This window comes from Ostrinia nubilalis, chromosome 17 (genome assembly GCF_963855985.1).
Source record: "Ostrinia nubilalis chromosome 17, ilOstNubi1.1, whole genome shotgun sequence".
Classification (NCBI taxonomy): Eukaryota; Metazoa; Arthropoda; class Insecta; order Lepidoptera; family Crambidae; genus Ostrinia; species Ostrinia nubilalis.
In genome coordinates, this window is record NC_087104.1 from 10,621,771 (window position 1) to 10,636,786 (window position 15,016).

At 37.7% G+C, this 15,016-nt stretch overlaps 3 protein-coding genes across 4 annotated transcripts in view; 1 reads left to right on the forward strand and 2 right to left on the reverse strand.

Moving 5' to 3' along the window:
- The window catches only part of LOC135080047 (sodium channel protein 60E-like), a 174,028-nt gene extending 161,890 nt beyond the window's left edge, over positions 1-12,138 (forward strand). The window contains exons 20-30 of the mRNA XM_063974717.1: positions 5-320; positions 567-842; positions 919-1,215; positions 1,292-1,580; positions 1,658-1,851; positions 2,183-2,385; positions 2,620-2,892; positions 2,966-3,325; positions 3,395-3,617; positions 4,460-4,565; positions 8,779-12,138. Of these exons, the coding sequence (XP_063830787.1) occupies positions 5-320; positions 567-842; positions 919-1,215; positions 1,292-1,580; positions 1,658-1,851; positions 2,183-2,385; positions 2,620-2,892; positions 2,966-3,325; positions 3,395-3,617; positions 4,460-4,565; positions 8,779-8,984 (2,743 nt within the window). The 3' untranslated portion in view covers positions 8,985-12,138. The remainder of the gene's footprint in view (positions 1-4; positions 321-566; positions 843-918; positions 1,216-1,291; positions 1,581-1,657; positions 1,852-2,182; positions 2,386-2,619; positions 2,893-2,965; positions 3,326-3,394; positions 3,618-4,459; positions 4,566-8,778) is intronic.
- LOC135080059 (NADH dehydrogenase [ubiquinone] iron-sulfur protein 4, mitochondrial-like) lies at positions 11,403-13,527 on the reverse strand. The gene is made up of 3 exons (XM_063974737.1): positions 13,410-13,527; positions 12,842-13,001; positions 11,403-12,571 (listed from the first exon to the last, which is right to left on the reverse strand). The coding sequence occupies exons 1-3, from the start codon at positions 13,460-13,462 to the stop codon at positions 12,215-12,217; spliced, it is 570 nt and encodes a 189-aa protein (XP_063830807.1). The 5' UTR covers positions 13,463-13,527; the 3' UTR covers positions 11,403-12,214.
- Positions 13,528-13,759: 232 nt separating this feature from the next.
- Positions 13,760-14,944, reverse strand: LOC135080057 (NADH dehydrogenase [ubiquinone] iron-sulfur protein 4, mitochondrial). Of its 2 annotated transcripts, none has more exons than XM_063974735.1 (3): positions 14,788-14,944; positions 14,556-14,718; positions 13,760-14,223 (listed from the first exon to the last, which is right to left on the reverse strand). In XM_063974735.1, the coding sequence occupies exons 1-3, from the start codon at positions 14,838-14,840 to the stop codon at positions 13,867-13,869; spliced, it is 573 nt and encodes a 190-aa protein (XP_063830805.1). In that variant the 5' UTR covers positions 14,841-14,944; the 3' UTR covers positions 13,760-13,866. The 2 variants fall into 2 exon arrangements, with proteins under 2 accessions (XP_063830805.1, XP_063830806.1); XM_063974736.1 differs by having other exon boundaries at positions 14,556-14,706; positions 14,788-14,943.
- Positions 14,945-15,016: the final 72 nt, after the last annotated feature.

Sequence of the window (15,016 nt, forward strand, 5' to 3'; positions counted from 1 at the left end):
CCAGATGTTCCTGTTGGGACACGTGTATCCAAACAAAATTAGGCCAGCGTTGGATGTTCATCCGAACCTTCGTTCTTCGCTACGTGGACACGCCCGCCTTCGAGTGGTTCGTTTTGGTGCTAATATTCGCCTCCAGCATAACCCTCTGCTTCGAAGACATTCACCTCGAGAAGAACAAGCCACTGAAAAGAATCCTTTACTGGACTAACCTAGGCTTCTGCATGATCTTCGTCATCGAAATGTTCCTCAAGTGGATCGCGCTGGGGTTCTTCAGATACTTCACCAGTTTTTGGACTTTGTTAGACTTTACTATAGTTTTTGTGAGTATAAATCTACGACGTAATAGATGTGTGTGCACTAAATAGCTATTAGCTCGCGGCACTCCTGAGTTTACTCGTGTTTCGTAAGTTACCAGGGCAAGCATTTCGTTTCAGTTAAGTGTTTATCAACTGATTTTGTTTGATTTACTGGGTGTATTTATTTCATGTGTTTCGATGTGTGGAATTAACGTAGCGGTTGCATTTACATGGTAAAACATATTATTAATTGTTTGAAATTTCTTACAGGTGTCAGTATTTAGTTTGTTAATAGAAGAGAATGAGAATCTAAAGGTATTAAGGTCTCTGAGGACACTGAGAGCATTGCGGCCACTGCGTGCAATATCGCGATGGCAAGGCATGAGAATAGTGGTGAACGCGCTCATGTACGCCATACCTAGTATCTTCAACGTATTGTTAGTTTGTTTAGTATTTTGGTTGATCTTCTCCATAATGGGCGTACAATTTTTCGGTGGAAAATTTTTCAAATGCGTCGATGAGGAAGGGGAATTGCTTCCTTTAGAGGTAAAGTTAGAAATGTGAACAAATAACTTATAGATCGAGTATTATCGCAGAAATTATATTTATTTTTTTGTTTCAGGTTGTGAATGACAAATGGGAATGCTATTACAATAATTTCTCGTGGATAAATTCCAAGATATCTTTTGACCACGTGGGAATAGCCTATTTAGCATTATTTCAAGTGGCAACCTTCGAGGGTTGGATGGAGGTGATGGCTGATGCTGTTGATGCGAGAGGGGTTGATCTTCAGCCGGCGAGAGAAGCTAATTTATATGCTTACATATACTTCGTAATTTTCATCGTGTGCGGTTCATTCTTTACTCTAAATCTCTTTATAGGAGTAATTATAGATAATTTTAATATGCTTAAAAAAAAGGTAAGCTAAAAAAATGTGCCTTAGAACTGGTGTTTTTGTTGTGTGCTTGCTATTACAATGAAATAATATGTTTCAGTATGAAGGAGGTGTGCTCGAAATGTTTCTGACGGAAAGTCAAAAGCATTACTATACAGCAATGAAGAAACTTGGCAGAAAAAAGCCCCAAAAAGTAATTAAAAGGCCGAGAAACCAATTCCTTGCGATGTTCTACGATTTGTCGAACTCGCGGCGCTTTGAGATAGCAATATTCGTGCTGATATTCTTGAACATGCTCACAATGGGAATAGAGCATTACGATCAGCCCCATTCTGTTTTCTTCATTCTTGAAGTAAGCAACGCGTTTTTTACAACGGTATTTGGTTTAGGTAAGGAATTCTTCATTCAAAACTCTAAACCCTAAATCAAAGTGATGAAAATGATAATAACTTTTTGAAATTTTCAGAGGCCATAGTAAAAATTATAGGTTTACGGTATCACTATTTCACGGTGCCATGGAACGTATTCGACTTCTTGTTGGTGCTAGCCTCGATCCTGGGCATCCTCATGGAAGACATCATGATAGACTTGCCCATATCCCCAACGCTGCTCCGGGTGGTCCGAGTATTTCGAATAGGGAGAATTTTAAGACTGATTAAAGTAAGTACTTTAAACTGTTTGTATAACTATTGCAAATAAATAAGTTTAACGATAAAAAAGAACACTGACTTTCATCAACAACGATGTTATTAATCAAACTTTTAAAAATGGTCAGGGAACTTCTATCTAAGCTTTCATTTAAATGGGCTATAGTGAGACTAATTTTCCCAATTAATTGATACCTTTCAGAGAGCAATCTACTCAAAAGATATTTCCTAAATATCAATAAATAATCGCATGCACAGCTTCAGCGTTCAACAAAGTATTTCAAATAAAAAATGTGTCATTTGACTGAAAATCTTCGTTAAAAAATCTCATCTCTTCTTTCCAGGCCGCAAAAGGCATTAGGAAGCTCCTATTCGCGCTGGTGGTCTCCCTGCCAGCGCTGTTCAACATCGGCGCGCTGCTGGCGCTCATCACCTTCATCTACGCCATCATTGGCATGTCCATCTTCGGCCACGTGAAGGAACAGGGCGCTCTAGATGATCTGGTCAACTTCCAGACATTTGGAAGGAGCATGCAGCTGCTTTTTCGGTAAGTTTGTATTTTCGAATCAATCCATTTCAAATACGGGGCTATTGCCTCCTCCCTTTACCACCATTGCAATTCCTGTGTAGCCAGGATCTACAGCTTGACTGCCAATAAAACCCCAACCAGTGAAGGCCATTTTCATTCCAAATATTAAAAGCCGGTTGGGCTTGATAATTATAGCTTGTTCTACGTCTTAACTTTCTTATTTAGCTGATGTAAACTTTTTATGCATTCCAGTCTCATGACGTCAGCTGGCTGGAACGACGTGCTGGAATCCCTTATGATCCAGCCCCCAGAGTGCGAGCTCGGCGACCACGGCCACACCAACGGCAACTGCGGGAGCCCGCTGCTCGCCATCACCTACTTCACCTCCTTCATCATCATCAGCTACATGATCGTCATCAACATGTACATCGCCATCATCCTCGAGAACTTCAATCAGGCGCACCAGGAAGAGGAGATCGGTATTGTGGAAGATGACCTTGAGATGTTCTATATCAGATGGTCTAAGTACGTACGCGTTTAAATGCTTTTGTCTTATTATAAGCAGAACCTTAACTTATGTCAACTTTGTTGTTTTCAGGTACGATCCACACGCAACTCAGTTTATAAGTTTCTCACAACTATCAGATTTCATTGCCTCGCTGGATCCGCCTTTGGGTATATCGAAGCCAAATACCGTAGCATTAGTCAGTTTCAATCTCCCTATAGCTAGAGGCAACAAGATCCATTGTCTGGACATCTTACACGCTTTAGTAAAACATGTGTTGGGACATGTTGAGGAAACCGATACGTTCAGACAACTGCAGGAGCAAATGGATATAAAGTTTAAGAAACAGTTTCCAACGAGGAAAGAATTAGAAATAGTTTCCTCCACTCGAATATGGAAGAGGGAGGACAAAGCAGCCCGGACTGTACAACGTGCCTGGAGGGAATACGTAAAGTGAGTTATCTTACACAAATACAACCGCCATTGAAACCAGACAGTTCTAAACATGTTAAATTTTTTCAGACGAAAAAATCGTAGTCCTTCCAACGAAGAAGAAAGTACAAAATGGTCTCCCGGGGGTGGTTGGGGCGGACGCCTTAGTGCTTTACTCCACGTTCGAAGAAGCTCCCACGCATCAAGTCGAAAATCCTCACGGGCTTCTGACGCGTCGGACCTAAGCGAACTGGGGGGAGCCTGGCTCAATCTGCCCCTCCTACTGCTGCCAGGCGCAGCACCAGGAGAACAGGTATCAAATTCCCTCACATACGCCAAATTTTAACTATTTTTAGATCAACTTTCAGACTAAGGCCATTTTAAAATCGATTAACATTGCCAATTTCATCTTTATTCGATTATTTTCTATAACTTTTTTAATATTTACTCGTAATTAGTTTAACAGTTTTAGCGTAGGTTCGATAGTGTAGTTCAATGTGTTTTAACTTTGAGCGCTAACGGTTATGCAAAGGTATATTAGCGCAATTTTAAAAGGCTGCTCTGGTTGACGCTTTACAACGTCTGCTCTGCCTCGACAAGTTTAGGTATTAGGAGAAGGTATAGACGGCTATTGGATGTCCCAAAAAGGAACCAAACTCTAGGTTTGATTGTTGAGAAGGGTTTGGTACCTTCCTCCACCAAAACTGTAGGAAATACTTAGGTCTCCTCCAAACGGGGACCTATTCTCGGACCAATTCTAGATTTTTATGGGACATTCGAAAAAAAGGAAACCTAGTGGGCCATATCATTGGACCAGTCATAGGATTGCTGGGGAAAGACATTTGTGGGGTTCTTCTGTGTCTAAAGTAGGAAAAACTAGGTCTCCTCGAACAAACGGAGACTCATGGGATATATCCTCGGACCAGTCCTGGGTTTGATGGGGACATTCAAGTGTCGTTTGTGGGGTACCATGAAAGGCACAGCATAACTGAGTCCATAAGTTCTTCTGTGTCTAAAGTAGGAAAAACTTAGGTCTCCTCGAGCAAACGGAGACTCATGGGATTATATGGACCAGTGCTGGGTTTTATGGGGACATTCGAGTGTCGTTTGTGGGGTACCATGAAAGGCACAGCGTAACTGAGTCCGTATGGGCAGGCGGCGTGCTCGGAGCAGGCGCCGCAGCGCCGGCGGTCGGCGTATGGGCTGCCGCTCTTCCTCCGGCATCAGGACGCAATGGACGAAGACGGCCCGAAACGCGCAGGTTCATATGTAATGTTATGCTTTCCGTGTCTTCCTATTAGATTAGCCGGCTTACTAATAAAAACTGTACGGACGGCAAGTAAGTGCCCTTGACTCTAGTCTACATGTTTGGTCGAACATCAAAAGATGTTCTATTAGAAAAATCTCTCTATGAAGATATTTTAAAGTCTCTACAGAAAAGATGTGTATTTGGATTAGCGCGTTTCATATTCACCAAAAAAGTCGAAAAAACCTTAATTTATGAAATTGTACCTAATCATTGAAACTTACTACAGCATAAAGAATTATTATAAGTGTTACTGTAATTAACCATTTCACGATTTTTATTAGTAAACGTGTTGTAGATCTAGTGACCTTTCTTTTGATTTTAATTATCAATCAATAGACGGTTGAAATCATCAGCATCACCAATCAGAAGCAATATACAGGGTGTCCCAAAAACAATGGATAACCCTGTAACCATCGATAGGCCTCGCCATGGTCTCCCTAACGTCCAATTTTGACCCCAGTAAAAATATCACCGTTTTCAAGATTTTTAAGTTTTTGTGCATTTTTAGAAAATTGCCACCTGCGATTACTTTTTCTCATGCCATTTCTACAAATGAGGATACTTTTCAATCTAGTTTTTTTCCTTATCACAAGGGATAGTTGGGCTATCAAAAGAAAAGATTAAAGTTCAACAAACTAGTTTAAAAGTATGAAAATTTTAAGAAATTGCAGAGAAGAAGGAAAAATTAATTCATTGTCTTGCACTTTTGATCAGCCGTCGTGTAAAAAAAATGTAGGAAGACAATCGTGCCCATTACCTTAAAAACTTCCTTGGTTAATTGAGATTCTAAAAAGGTATCACAAGCCTATGTATTCTGTGTTATTTTTATCTTATGGCTACTTGAATAGCAACTAGTATGAAAACTGCAAAAATGAGTTTTTCTCGTAATAGTTAAACTAGGACTGCATAGTGGCATTAAATACAAATGGATAATTTTTAGCGTAGGAATTTTAATAAAGCAACATTTTATCATCATCATCATCATCATCATTTCAGCCATAGGACGTCCACTGCTGAACATAGGCCTGTACCCCAATGATTTCATAATGACCGCTTGGTAGCGACCTGCATCCAGCACCTTCCTGCTTATCTTTATGAGGTCGTCGGTCCACTTTGTAGGTGGACGACCTACGATGCGCTTTCCTGTACGTAGCCTCCACTTTAACCCTGCTGCCTCAGTTCTGCAAACTACTGTGCCCTGCACATTGCCACTTCAGCTTGCTTATCCGTCGAGCTATGTCAGCGACTTTAGTTCGTTTACGGATCTCCTAATTTCTGATACGGTTTCGTGAAGAAACCCGAGCATAGCCCCTTCCATAGCACGCTGTCCAAAAAATCCACGTTTCCACGTTTCCGAGTCTATAGGCACATTTATAAGGTTTAAAACAAAAATTAAGTAATCACAAAAACGCAGAACGGATGCCAATGGGGCAACAGGGTTCAAGTGGAGGCTACGTACCGGCAGGCCTGGCTCACTCCGCGCGGTACACCTACAGCGAAGCGCCCCGCCGGCGGGTATTATATCAGTCGAGTGTCACGCGCGCGCCCGTCAGGACGCTGGCGTGAGTTGTAGTACCTAAATTCTATGATCGAAGTATTATTTAAAAATGGACATAAAGAGAAAGAAATATTGTGTGGCGTTCGGGTGTTTAAATTCGAAAAGAAATCTACCGGATTTATCTTTTTTTTCGCTTCCCAAAGATGCTGAAAGGTATGTTGGCTATGTAGGTAATCAATAATAATATTCTTAGGATAGTATAGGATTCTTCTTTTTTCTGTAATAGTAGGTATGTTTAATTTATCTGTCTTATGTTAAAATAGGTATGAATGAAGACATTGTAATAAAACAAGTTTTTTTAATCCTAGTTAGGTATATTTGAAATGTTATTTTTACAAAGGTAGAATAACAGTAATACCAGGCCTGTTCATCTCCGCGAGTTTACATCGAAAACAAAACACGCACGATTGCCCCCTACAAGAGTACTATTCGACAAGGCCTCACATACGAGCGAACATTGACTCACGCACGCGTATTCTTGTGTATGATGGAAAAAAATAAAGAAAATGGTGTACTAAATACTGTGCAGTATTTAACTGCCTAAATAATAATAAAAACACAGAATGTACTTTTTTAAGTTGCCTCAAGACACTGAGAGGTAAATAAGTAGTTAATATTATTCATGATAATTCATGCTAAATCATGTATTTCCTCCGCCATTTTCAGCAGATTGGCACCTCACGTCACATCATTTTACCGAAGTCAGCCCTATAGCTTCGGCGCAGTACCGATCACTGACGTTTGTCAACAAAACTTCTGACAAACTTGCTTGACACTTGAGACAAGCTAAATTACACCATATTGTTAATGACATTGAGCATACATTTTTTTAAATACCTTCGCGAAGTAAAACTTCTGTACGTAGTACTTATTATTATTCTGTGGTAATACTTAATTACCTACATACGTACCTCATTACAAATAAGTAGATTAATTATTTTTTCACTAGACAGCAACCCTAACAGCGTAAGAAGAGTTCAGAGGCACGCGATAGAAAGAGACAAAACTTGTAGGTGAATAAAATTGTAGGTACGTAGTGCTGTGCGAGCTGAATTCCACTGTATCGCGTCGTAGCAAGACTCGCATTTATTTAAATCGTCTTGCGGAGTAATCCTTCTGTACCTGTACTATTACTTATTCTGTGGTACCGGAAGCGCATCGTAGGACGTCCACTTACAAAGTGGACCGACGACCTCATAAAGGTAAGCAGGAAGGTGCTGGGTGCAGGCCGCTACTAAGCGGTCATTATGAAAATCATTGGGGTACAGGCCTATGTTCAGCAGTGGACATCCTATGGCTGAAATGATGATGATGATGATGATAAAATGTTGCTTTATTAAAATTCCTACGCTAAAAATTATCCATTTGTATTTAATGCCACTATGCAGTCCTAGTTTAACTATTACGAGAAAAACTCATTTTTGCAGTTTTCGTACTAGTTGCTATTCAAGTAGCCATAAGATAAAAATAATACAGAATACATAGGCTTGTGATACCTTTTAAGAATCTCAATTAACCAAGGAAGTTTTTAAGGTAATGGGCACGATGGTCTTCCTACATTTTTTTTACACGACGGCTGATCAAAAGTGCAAGACAATGAATTAATTTTTCCTTATTCTCTGCAATTTCTTAAAATTTTCATACTTTTAAACTAGTTTGTTGAACTTTAATCTTTTCTTTTGATAGCCCAACTATCCCTTGTGATAAGGAAAAAAACTAGATTGAAAAGTATCCTCATTTGTAGAAATGGCATGAGAAAAAGTAATCGCAGGTGGCAATTTTCTAAAAATGCACAAAAACTTAAAAATCTTGAAAACGGTGATATTTTTACTGGGGTCAAAATTGGACGTTAGGGAGACCATGGCGAGGCCTATCGATGGTTACAGGGTTATCCATTGTTTTTGGGACACCCTGTATATATATTTTTTTAATAACTGACATCAACCGTCTATTGCGAATTTGTAGTTAATTGACCTTATTTTACATTTTATCTCTGTCCAATTTATCGATACAAGAAACCCTAGTGGAAATGCGCATTTTTCGTATGTGATAGATACGTTTGTATTTGAACTAGAAGTTTAGCCTTGAGAGCTTTGCATGGACGCTTGTTTTCTTTTCATGACTGATTGTGATGTTAAGAATCCCTACTGAGATATGACTGTAGGTTTGTGAAGCAGCACTATTAGACGACGTGCCTGCTAGATTTTATCATGGTAATTAGTAGAATGTCGAATGCTGTGTTTTGTTGTTTTGTTTGAACCTTTTATAATGTTTAAGTTAATCATAAGAAGGCTTCCAATTTCACTGATGATGGAAGTTAACTGGGTAAAGTTAAAAGTGTGATATGTTTTGTCATAAAAGTGTGATAAAATTAAGTTAACTACTATAATAATTAAGGATGGAATATCCAGCCAAGAATTTATAAGTAGCATTAATTTAGGAAATTACGTCTATGCAGGAATAAAATTAACCATTCCATTATTTAATAAAGCAGCAGCTGCTGTTGAAATTGCGCTCGATCCTAAGCCTAAGTTACAGAGAAGGAGCAACCAAGCATCACAATAACAATTGCATGGACTGTTGACCGTACTGTGTCCGTAACCGCAGGTTCCCTTCGTTTGAGCTCCCGAAGGAATTCGGCGCGGCGGGCGACCACTCCAGCGCGGGCCAAGACGCCTTCGCCCCACGCCAATAACAGCGAGGTGAGCATACTGGTCACCGAGGCGTCCCCGGACGCCGCGCCGCCCCCCTCCGCGCCCCCCACCGTGGTCAGGGTACTAGTGCACCGGGAGAGCGACGAGCAGCCCAGCTGATCCACTGCCGAGCCCGAAGAGGCTCCGCCCCCCACTTAAACGAACGTTTAGTGTCAAAGTTTAGTATTCGCGAGTTAAGTGAATTCGGCGCGGGCGCGGCAAAGTTCGTTATTCGAATTTGAAATTCGAATTCTAGTTTTTATTGTGAATCTTTTGTGTTTGCAAATCCTGTATTAGACTGATCAGACTATGTTCAGTATAATTATGATTTTGAGTTCCTTTACTCGTCATTAATAAATAGCAATGAATGATAGATACAGAACTTTGTCGCGTCTGTAGTTTTGTACGGCATCCGCTAGTTGGCGTTGTGAATAGACTTTCACAAATGGCGCTGCGTTTAGGAAAACTCGACTTTTGCGTGATTAAATCGTATAGTGAACGAATTATTGTGTTCACAAAAGCACGTGAAAAGTGATATAACGGTTAGTCAAGTTCGAATGTAATTTTGTGATTTTAAAATTTAAATTGTAGCTTACCACGTCTACGTATAAACGGACAAATGAAAGATTTGTGTAGAGATAAGTGGATTTAATTTAGTCTTTTGTATTTTTATTATAAAGAAATTGACGAGAGAGTTTAGGTCGTATTAATAAAGATACTTTTTTTATTTCAAAGAGAAAGTACTTGGAAATGTGCCGTAACTTAATAAACAAAACGTATCAAAACATGAAATATGTAGTTATACTCTTTTCCTAAACGAGAGCTAAATATAATCTAATTATCTCTACATTTGTAGTAAATAGAGTCAATAGTAACAGGAACTTCCAGAGCTGTCGCAATAACGTTTTAAAATATTTCATCGATTCCAATAAGCTTTATGATGTAGACGAAGGAGTACAAGAATTTAATACACGATGCGATGAGTTGATACTTGTCAGAATAGAATAATTGAATTATGTACATTTTGAAATGTTTTGGCAAATACGAGTTTTAGTAAGCTAGATAGACCTATAGATTGCCGACAATTTTCAGTAAAATGAAGTGCCCGAAATAATAGCATTTTAAGAAAATACCTCGTAACAGCAAATAACAAACTTTTAGATATCTTTTTAACATCAGGAGCCCAGATTGTGGGTCCACCGATATCTAAGTATTTTAAATTCTTTGAATTAAGGCTATCTGGTTAGGTCATGTTTGACCTGCTAAGAAATAAACTTTCTTTCATTAATATTGAAATTAAATTTGTTTTGCTGTTAAACGAAATAATTTCAAACATGGTTGTAAATTAATTTGTTGTTGTAAATAATAATGTACCTATTGAGAACGACTGAATCACCATCACACGTCGCATCCCATTGTAAGAATAAGTGAAATGCATGGAATAAAAACCAATAAAATTATAGCGATGTAAAATGGTGTTCTATCTAAAAGTTAAAAAGTAACCTTTGAACACATCAACAAAAACCTCAATAACACAAATATGTAATGTATTAATGAATTTGCTAAAAAGAAGTAAAAAAAACATTTGCATGTCAGGTTGTTTTGTTTTAATGTATTATTAAGAAAAAAGAGAGACAACTTAGCAATTCAATTGTTTGTTAAGTATACAAATTTTATTATAAGGGGTTCGAGCCAAGAACACGCATGTAGCAACATTTAAAGAATTTACTAAGACGTCAATTTTCGCGGTAATAGATAGGCAAATTGTTTTGTACATTTAGCGTAGAGAGCAAATATTAGTGTAGCGATCCTTTTTCAGAGTGCCTCTTTGCTCACGCACTTTTGGGTACCAACGCCTATTTTGCGGTATAGTCAAATAACAAGCAATGATCTTTACAACAATATTTGGAAATTGTAATTAAGCAATAACTATTTAAAAGCCATTCTTAATTGCAGTTTCAGTAATAGAAAATAGTTTTCAATAGTGTTGAATATCGCTACTTAATTTTATCAGTTGAGTTTTTGTGATTTTAAAATTTCTGTAAAAAAAGCTTCGTAAGCATTAAAATTGAACGAAGTACTCAAACGTTAATTGACTCGCACAAACTTTTTATTTAATTAAAATAGGATCATAGTGCAATATAATATTCTAAGAGACAATATTCAATTTCAGGCTGTTATAGTTACCATCTCTAGTGTAAAGGCTTATTGGCCCCAGGCTTTAGCAATTCGTTGTACGTTTCATTTGTCTACTTTAGTTAAACACGCTAATTTAAAATAATTTTAGAATATAGCCCGTCCACATTATTTTGTTATTTCATAGTTTAACATTAGCTGCCATGTAGTACAGTCTTGGACGAACATACGGCTGATTCGTCCCAGAGTACACATTATTTTAGATGCACAAAGTGCTTTAAATAACGTTAACAATTTACTACAACTCAAATAAGCAAGTTTCGTTAAAAAGTAAATTTAAAAATTATTAAAATCAATCTTAATAAACGAGACTCCACATGTCTTTTAGATTTAGCTTTTATAAAAAAAGCTAATAAAATTGAATTTTATCTTTTTAATACATCCCTTTAATATTGTGTAGAAAACTTCAACAGGTACCTACTTTATCGTGTATTCTTTCGATTTATTAAGGACCAAAATGTCGTCGATTATTTTGTGAATTTACTCTTGACCAAACCCTTTTTGTATTTATTTGTATGTAGAATTTTTCGAGGCCTGTTTCGAATTACATATTCTAGAATTTTAGATGCTGACACCTTAACGTATAATATTTGTACCACTTCGCTTTATATCAAGTTTTACACATTTTGCTTTGAATCCTTGTAATATTTCAATAAACGACCCACATTCACTATTGAAATTTAAATTGTTAAAAAGGGCATCATAATAAAAATGTTCTAATAGAATAGATTAATTCTCAACTATTGTTCGTTACTATGTAAATAGATAAAAAGAGGATGCAATAATTTTTCATAATTTTATCTATAGTTAATAAATTAAAAAGGTTGTTAGAAAATCCTTTAAACTCTATAATTTAATTATGTACGATGTACATGTAAAACTAATGGTAGTTAGTGAAATTGCAATATTTAAAGCATGTGTTGAGCATGGTTCAAATATAATTTGTGTAAAATATGTTTAAATTGTATGATATGTAAATAAAACTTTAAGTGAGACCTGCGAAATATGATTTTCTTCCGAGGTACAAAATATAAATTAACCATGTTGAAAACTATGATTAAACGAAAATATAGAAAAATGATTTTCATTTTCCTTTCTGAAATGCGAATTCCGCTAGCTTTTTATTAATCAAAATTAAAAGAAATAAATGAAATCTACTTGGTAGAAATTCTAGAACGTCGGTTCCAAGAGAAGTTAGTAGCATAAGCCTTAGGCTTGAATTCTCTATCAGTTTTCGGCACATCTATGTACCACATCCATCCATTTTTATCGCAGTGGTCAATGGCCTCTTGAGGGGAAGGAAACTTCATTTTCAGGTTGGACAGTGGATCTCCCGTGGAGGTCCATCCCATCAAGGCATTCTCCCATCGCTGCTGCGTGTCGAACTCTAGTTCCCAGTGACGTATGTTGTTAGTTCCACTCTGCATGGCATTCTTAGGGGGCTGGTAGATACGAACGCGACGTGTTCTAAGAAATTCTTCAGGAAACCCCGATATGGGTGTGAGGTCGACCTGAAAGTATGGCCATGATTGGTGCTGATGTTTTAAGAAGAGTCCTAAAACGGACTGATAACGCGGCAAGACAATAAGATAACGAAATAGATGGTTTTAGAATTGAACAAAACCGAACGATTGGACTTAATACCAATGGTAATTTTATGTAAAACATTGAAATTACTCTTCAAAAATTACAGGGATAGGCAGTAAGTAATAAATAAAGCTTGAAAAACATACAAAAAATCAAATAGTCATGTAGGAACAAAATTAAATAAATCTGCGTACCATAGTCGGTACCATAATAGTGGACTCCAAATTATTCCTCATTCTGGCCTCCTCGGGACTGGCGAGGAAAGCCTCATTGTCAAGTATCGGAGCTTCCTTAATCCCGGTGCAGTCGCAAGCGGTAAGACGAACGTTATACGCTGAGACACCAGGCAATGACCTATGTGAGAAATATCGTGCTTTTTTCAAACTGAGAGGACGAATGTACGTTTTTTTTTCTTTCGAAAGATTCAACTAAGTATGTTAAGCATCTAAAGCACCTACTTAGAAGAAACTACCTTGCCTCGTAGTTAGGGAACCAGAACCACAAAAAGTGGCCACAGAGTGGCAAAAAGCCACAAAAAGTATACTTAGACAAGCTATTCGGTAGAAAAAGAAGTTGTGTTACAATTCTTAGAATTGCAAGTTACGAACGCGTTACGAGGTACGTAGGTACGCGTACGCCCAAATATATGTTATTAAGGCAATCTGCAGGTGGCATTGTAGACTGGTATAAAACCACTAGGTCATGACAAAGACTACCTATTGCATCTATTAATTCATAATATAAATTTATGAAATCACTTACCTACACAGGTGAGCCTTAGAGAGTCCGAAAACACGACACGTAGCTTGTAGCATAATTTGAATTATTCAGATTTCACTGCACAAAATGGGTAAACAAACACAGAACAAGATTAACTGAGTGACAGTGAGCATCCAATGACATTCACATTGACATAGGATACTTTTTAAAAGTCTATGGCAATTAAAAACTTTATGTATGCCAGCCAGAGAATAAGATCCCTTTATTATGAAATAGATCTTGATAGGAAGAACCCTTGAAGAAGTTAAGATAGAAAACATCTTCAACCAGTTCAAGTAAATCTTATAAGACTAAATAATTTTTCAATTTTTTGAAAAAATATCAATAAAATGAAATAAAATCTTTTTAATGCTTTGCAACATTTAATACAGTGAATTACACCTATAACTCACTATTGGATCTCTAAAAATTAAATAAATTCAACATTTTACTAACATGTCTACTTAGTGGAGACTCTGGTGCGTCGGTTCCAGTGAAAGTTAGCGCCATAGTTCTTGGGTCTTTCGGGTTTCTCTGTCTTTGGTACGTCCAAGTACCAGCTCCATCCGTTCTTCTCGCAATGTTCGATAGCCTCATCAGGTGTAGCGAACTGTATTTTCATGTTGGACAGAGGGTCGCCGGTGGAAGTCCATCCCATGAGAGGGTTTTCCCAACGTTGGCGGGTGTCGAATTCCATCTCCCAGTGATGGATGTTGTTTGTGCCACTCTGCATCGCATTCTTGGGAGGCTGGTAGATGCGGATTCGGCGGGTTTTGACATGCTCCTCAGGCACTCCAGTGATGGGTGAAATGTCAACCTGGAAAAATTTATTAAATTGAATGAATTAAAAAATCTATTTCAGAGGCTATAAAAACATAAGTTAATAGGAAATTCATATTATGAAAGTAGCTCCACTATCTCAATACTAAAATCCTACTAATATCCTACTTCCTACTAATAATATAAACGCGAAAGTTTGTATGGATGTCTGGATGTTTGTTACTCTTTCACGCAAATACTACTGAACGGATTTTGATGAAACTATAATCCAGAATAACTTAGACGATCAACGACAAACTAAATTTCACGCGGTTGAAGCCGCGGGCAAAAGCTAATTTATTATTTTAATACTAAATAGAACTAAATTACCTTAGTTGGTACTGCAATAGAGTCAGCCACAGCTACATTATCCTTAGGTGCAGCTAGAATTGCTTCGTTGTCGATTATCGGAGCCTCTTTTTTGCTAGTTGGATCACCAGAGGCAAAACGGGAGCTACATGTTGATAAGCCAGGCAGAGATCTAAACAGAAAACTACAAATTAGATTTCATCACTAACTGTACTAAAATTAGGTTGGAATACAATTCTGCGTTATCAAATACCTAGATAAACTAGACCTAGTTGAACTCGCTACACTTCTGATGACTTGAAACATGATTATGCTTTTCGCAAAGCAATTTATTGCAATTTTAGCCGCACAAAATTATTACACAACAACTGCGAACATCTGGGATTTTGACACATGTCATCTGTCACCTTGACTGACTTTGACTTTTTTTTTGCAGCGACGTACAAAGTAAGCCGACTGAAATCTTATCCTTTTAAAGCGAG

Bases quoted from the DNA above. Each gene is read 5' to 3' on its own strand.
- LOC135080059 (XM_063974737.1), bottom strand. From the start codon at position 13,462: ATGCTACAAGCTACGTGTCGTGTTTTCGGACTCTCTAAGGCTCACCTG. The intron at 13,002-13,409 runs GTAAGTGATTTC...TTTCTCACATAG, and splicing joins TCTAAGGCTCACCTGTGTAG to GTCATTGCCTGGTGTCTCAG. The intron at 12,572-12,841 runs GTACGCAGATTT...CCATACTTTCAG, and splicing joins CTATTATGGTACCGACTATG to GTCGACCTCACACCCATATC.
- LOC135080057 (XM_063974735.1), bottom strand. From the start codon at position 14,840: ATGTTTCAAGTCATCAGAAGTGTAGCGAGTTCAACTAGGTCTAGTTTA. The intron at 14,719-14,787 runs GTATTTGATAAC...TCTAATTTGTAG, and splicing joins ACTAGGTCTAGTTTATCTAG to TTTTCTGTTTAGATCTCTGC. The intron at 14,224-14,555 runs GTAATTTAGTTC...AAATTTTTCCAG, and splicing joins CTATTGCAGTACCAACTAAG to GTTGACATTTCACCCATCAC.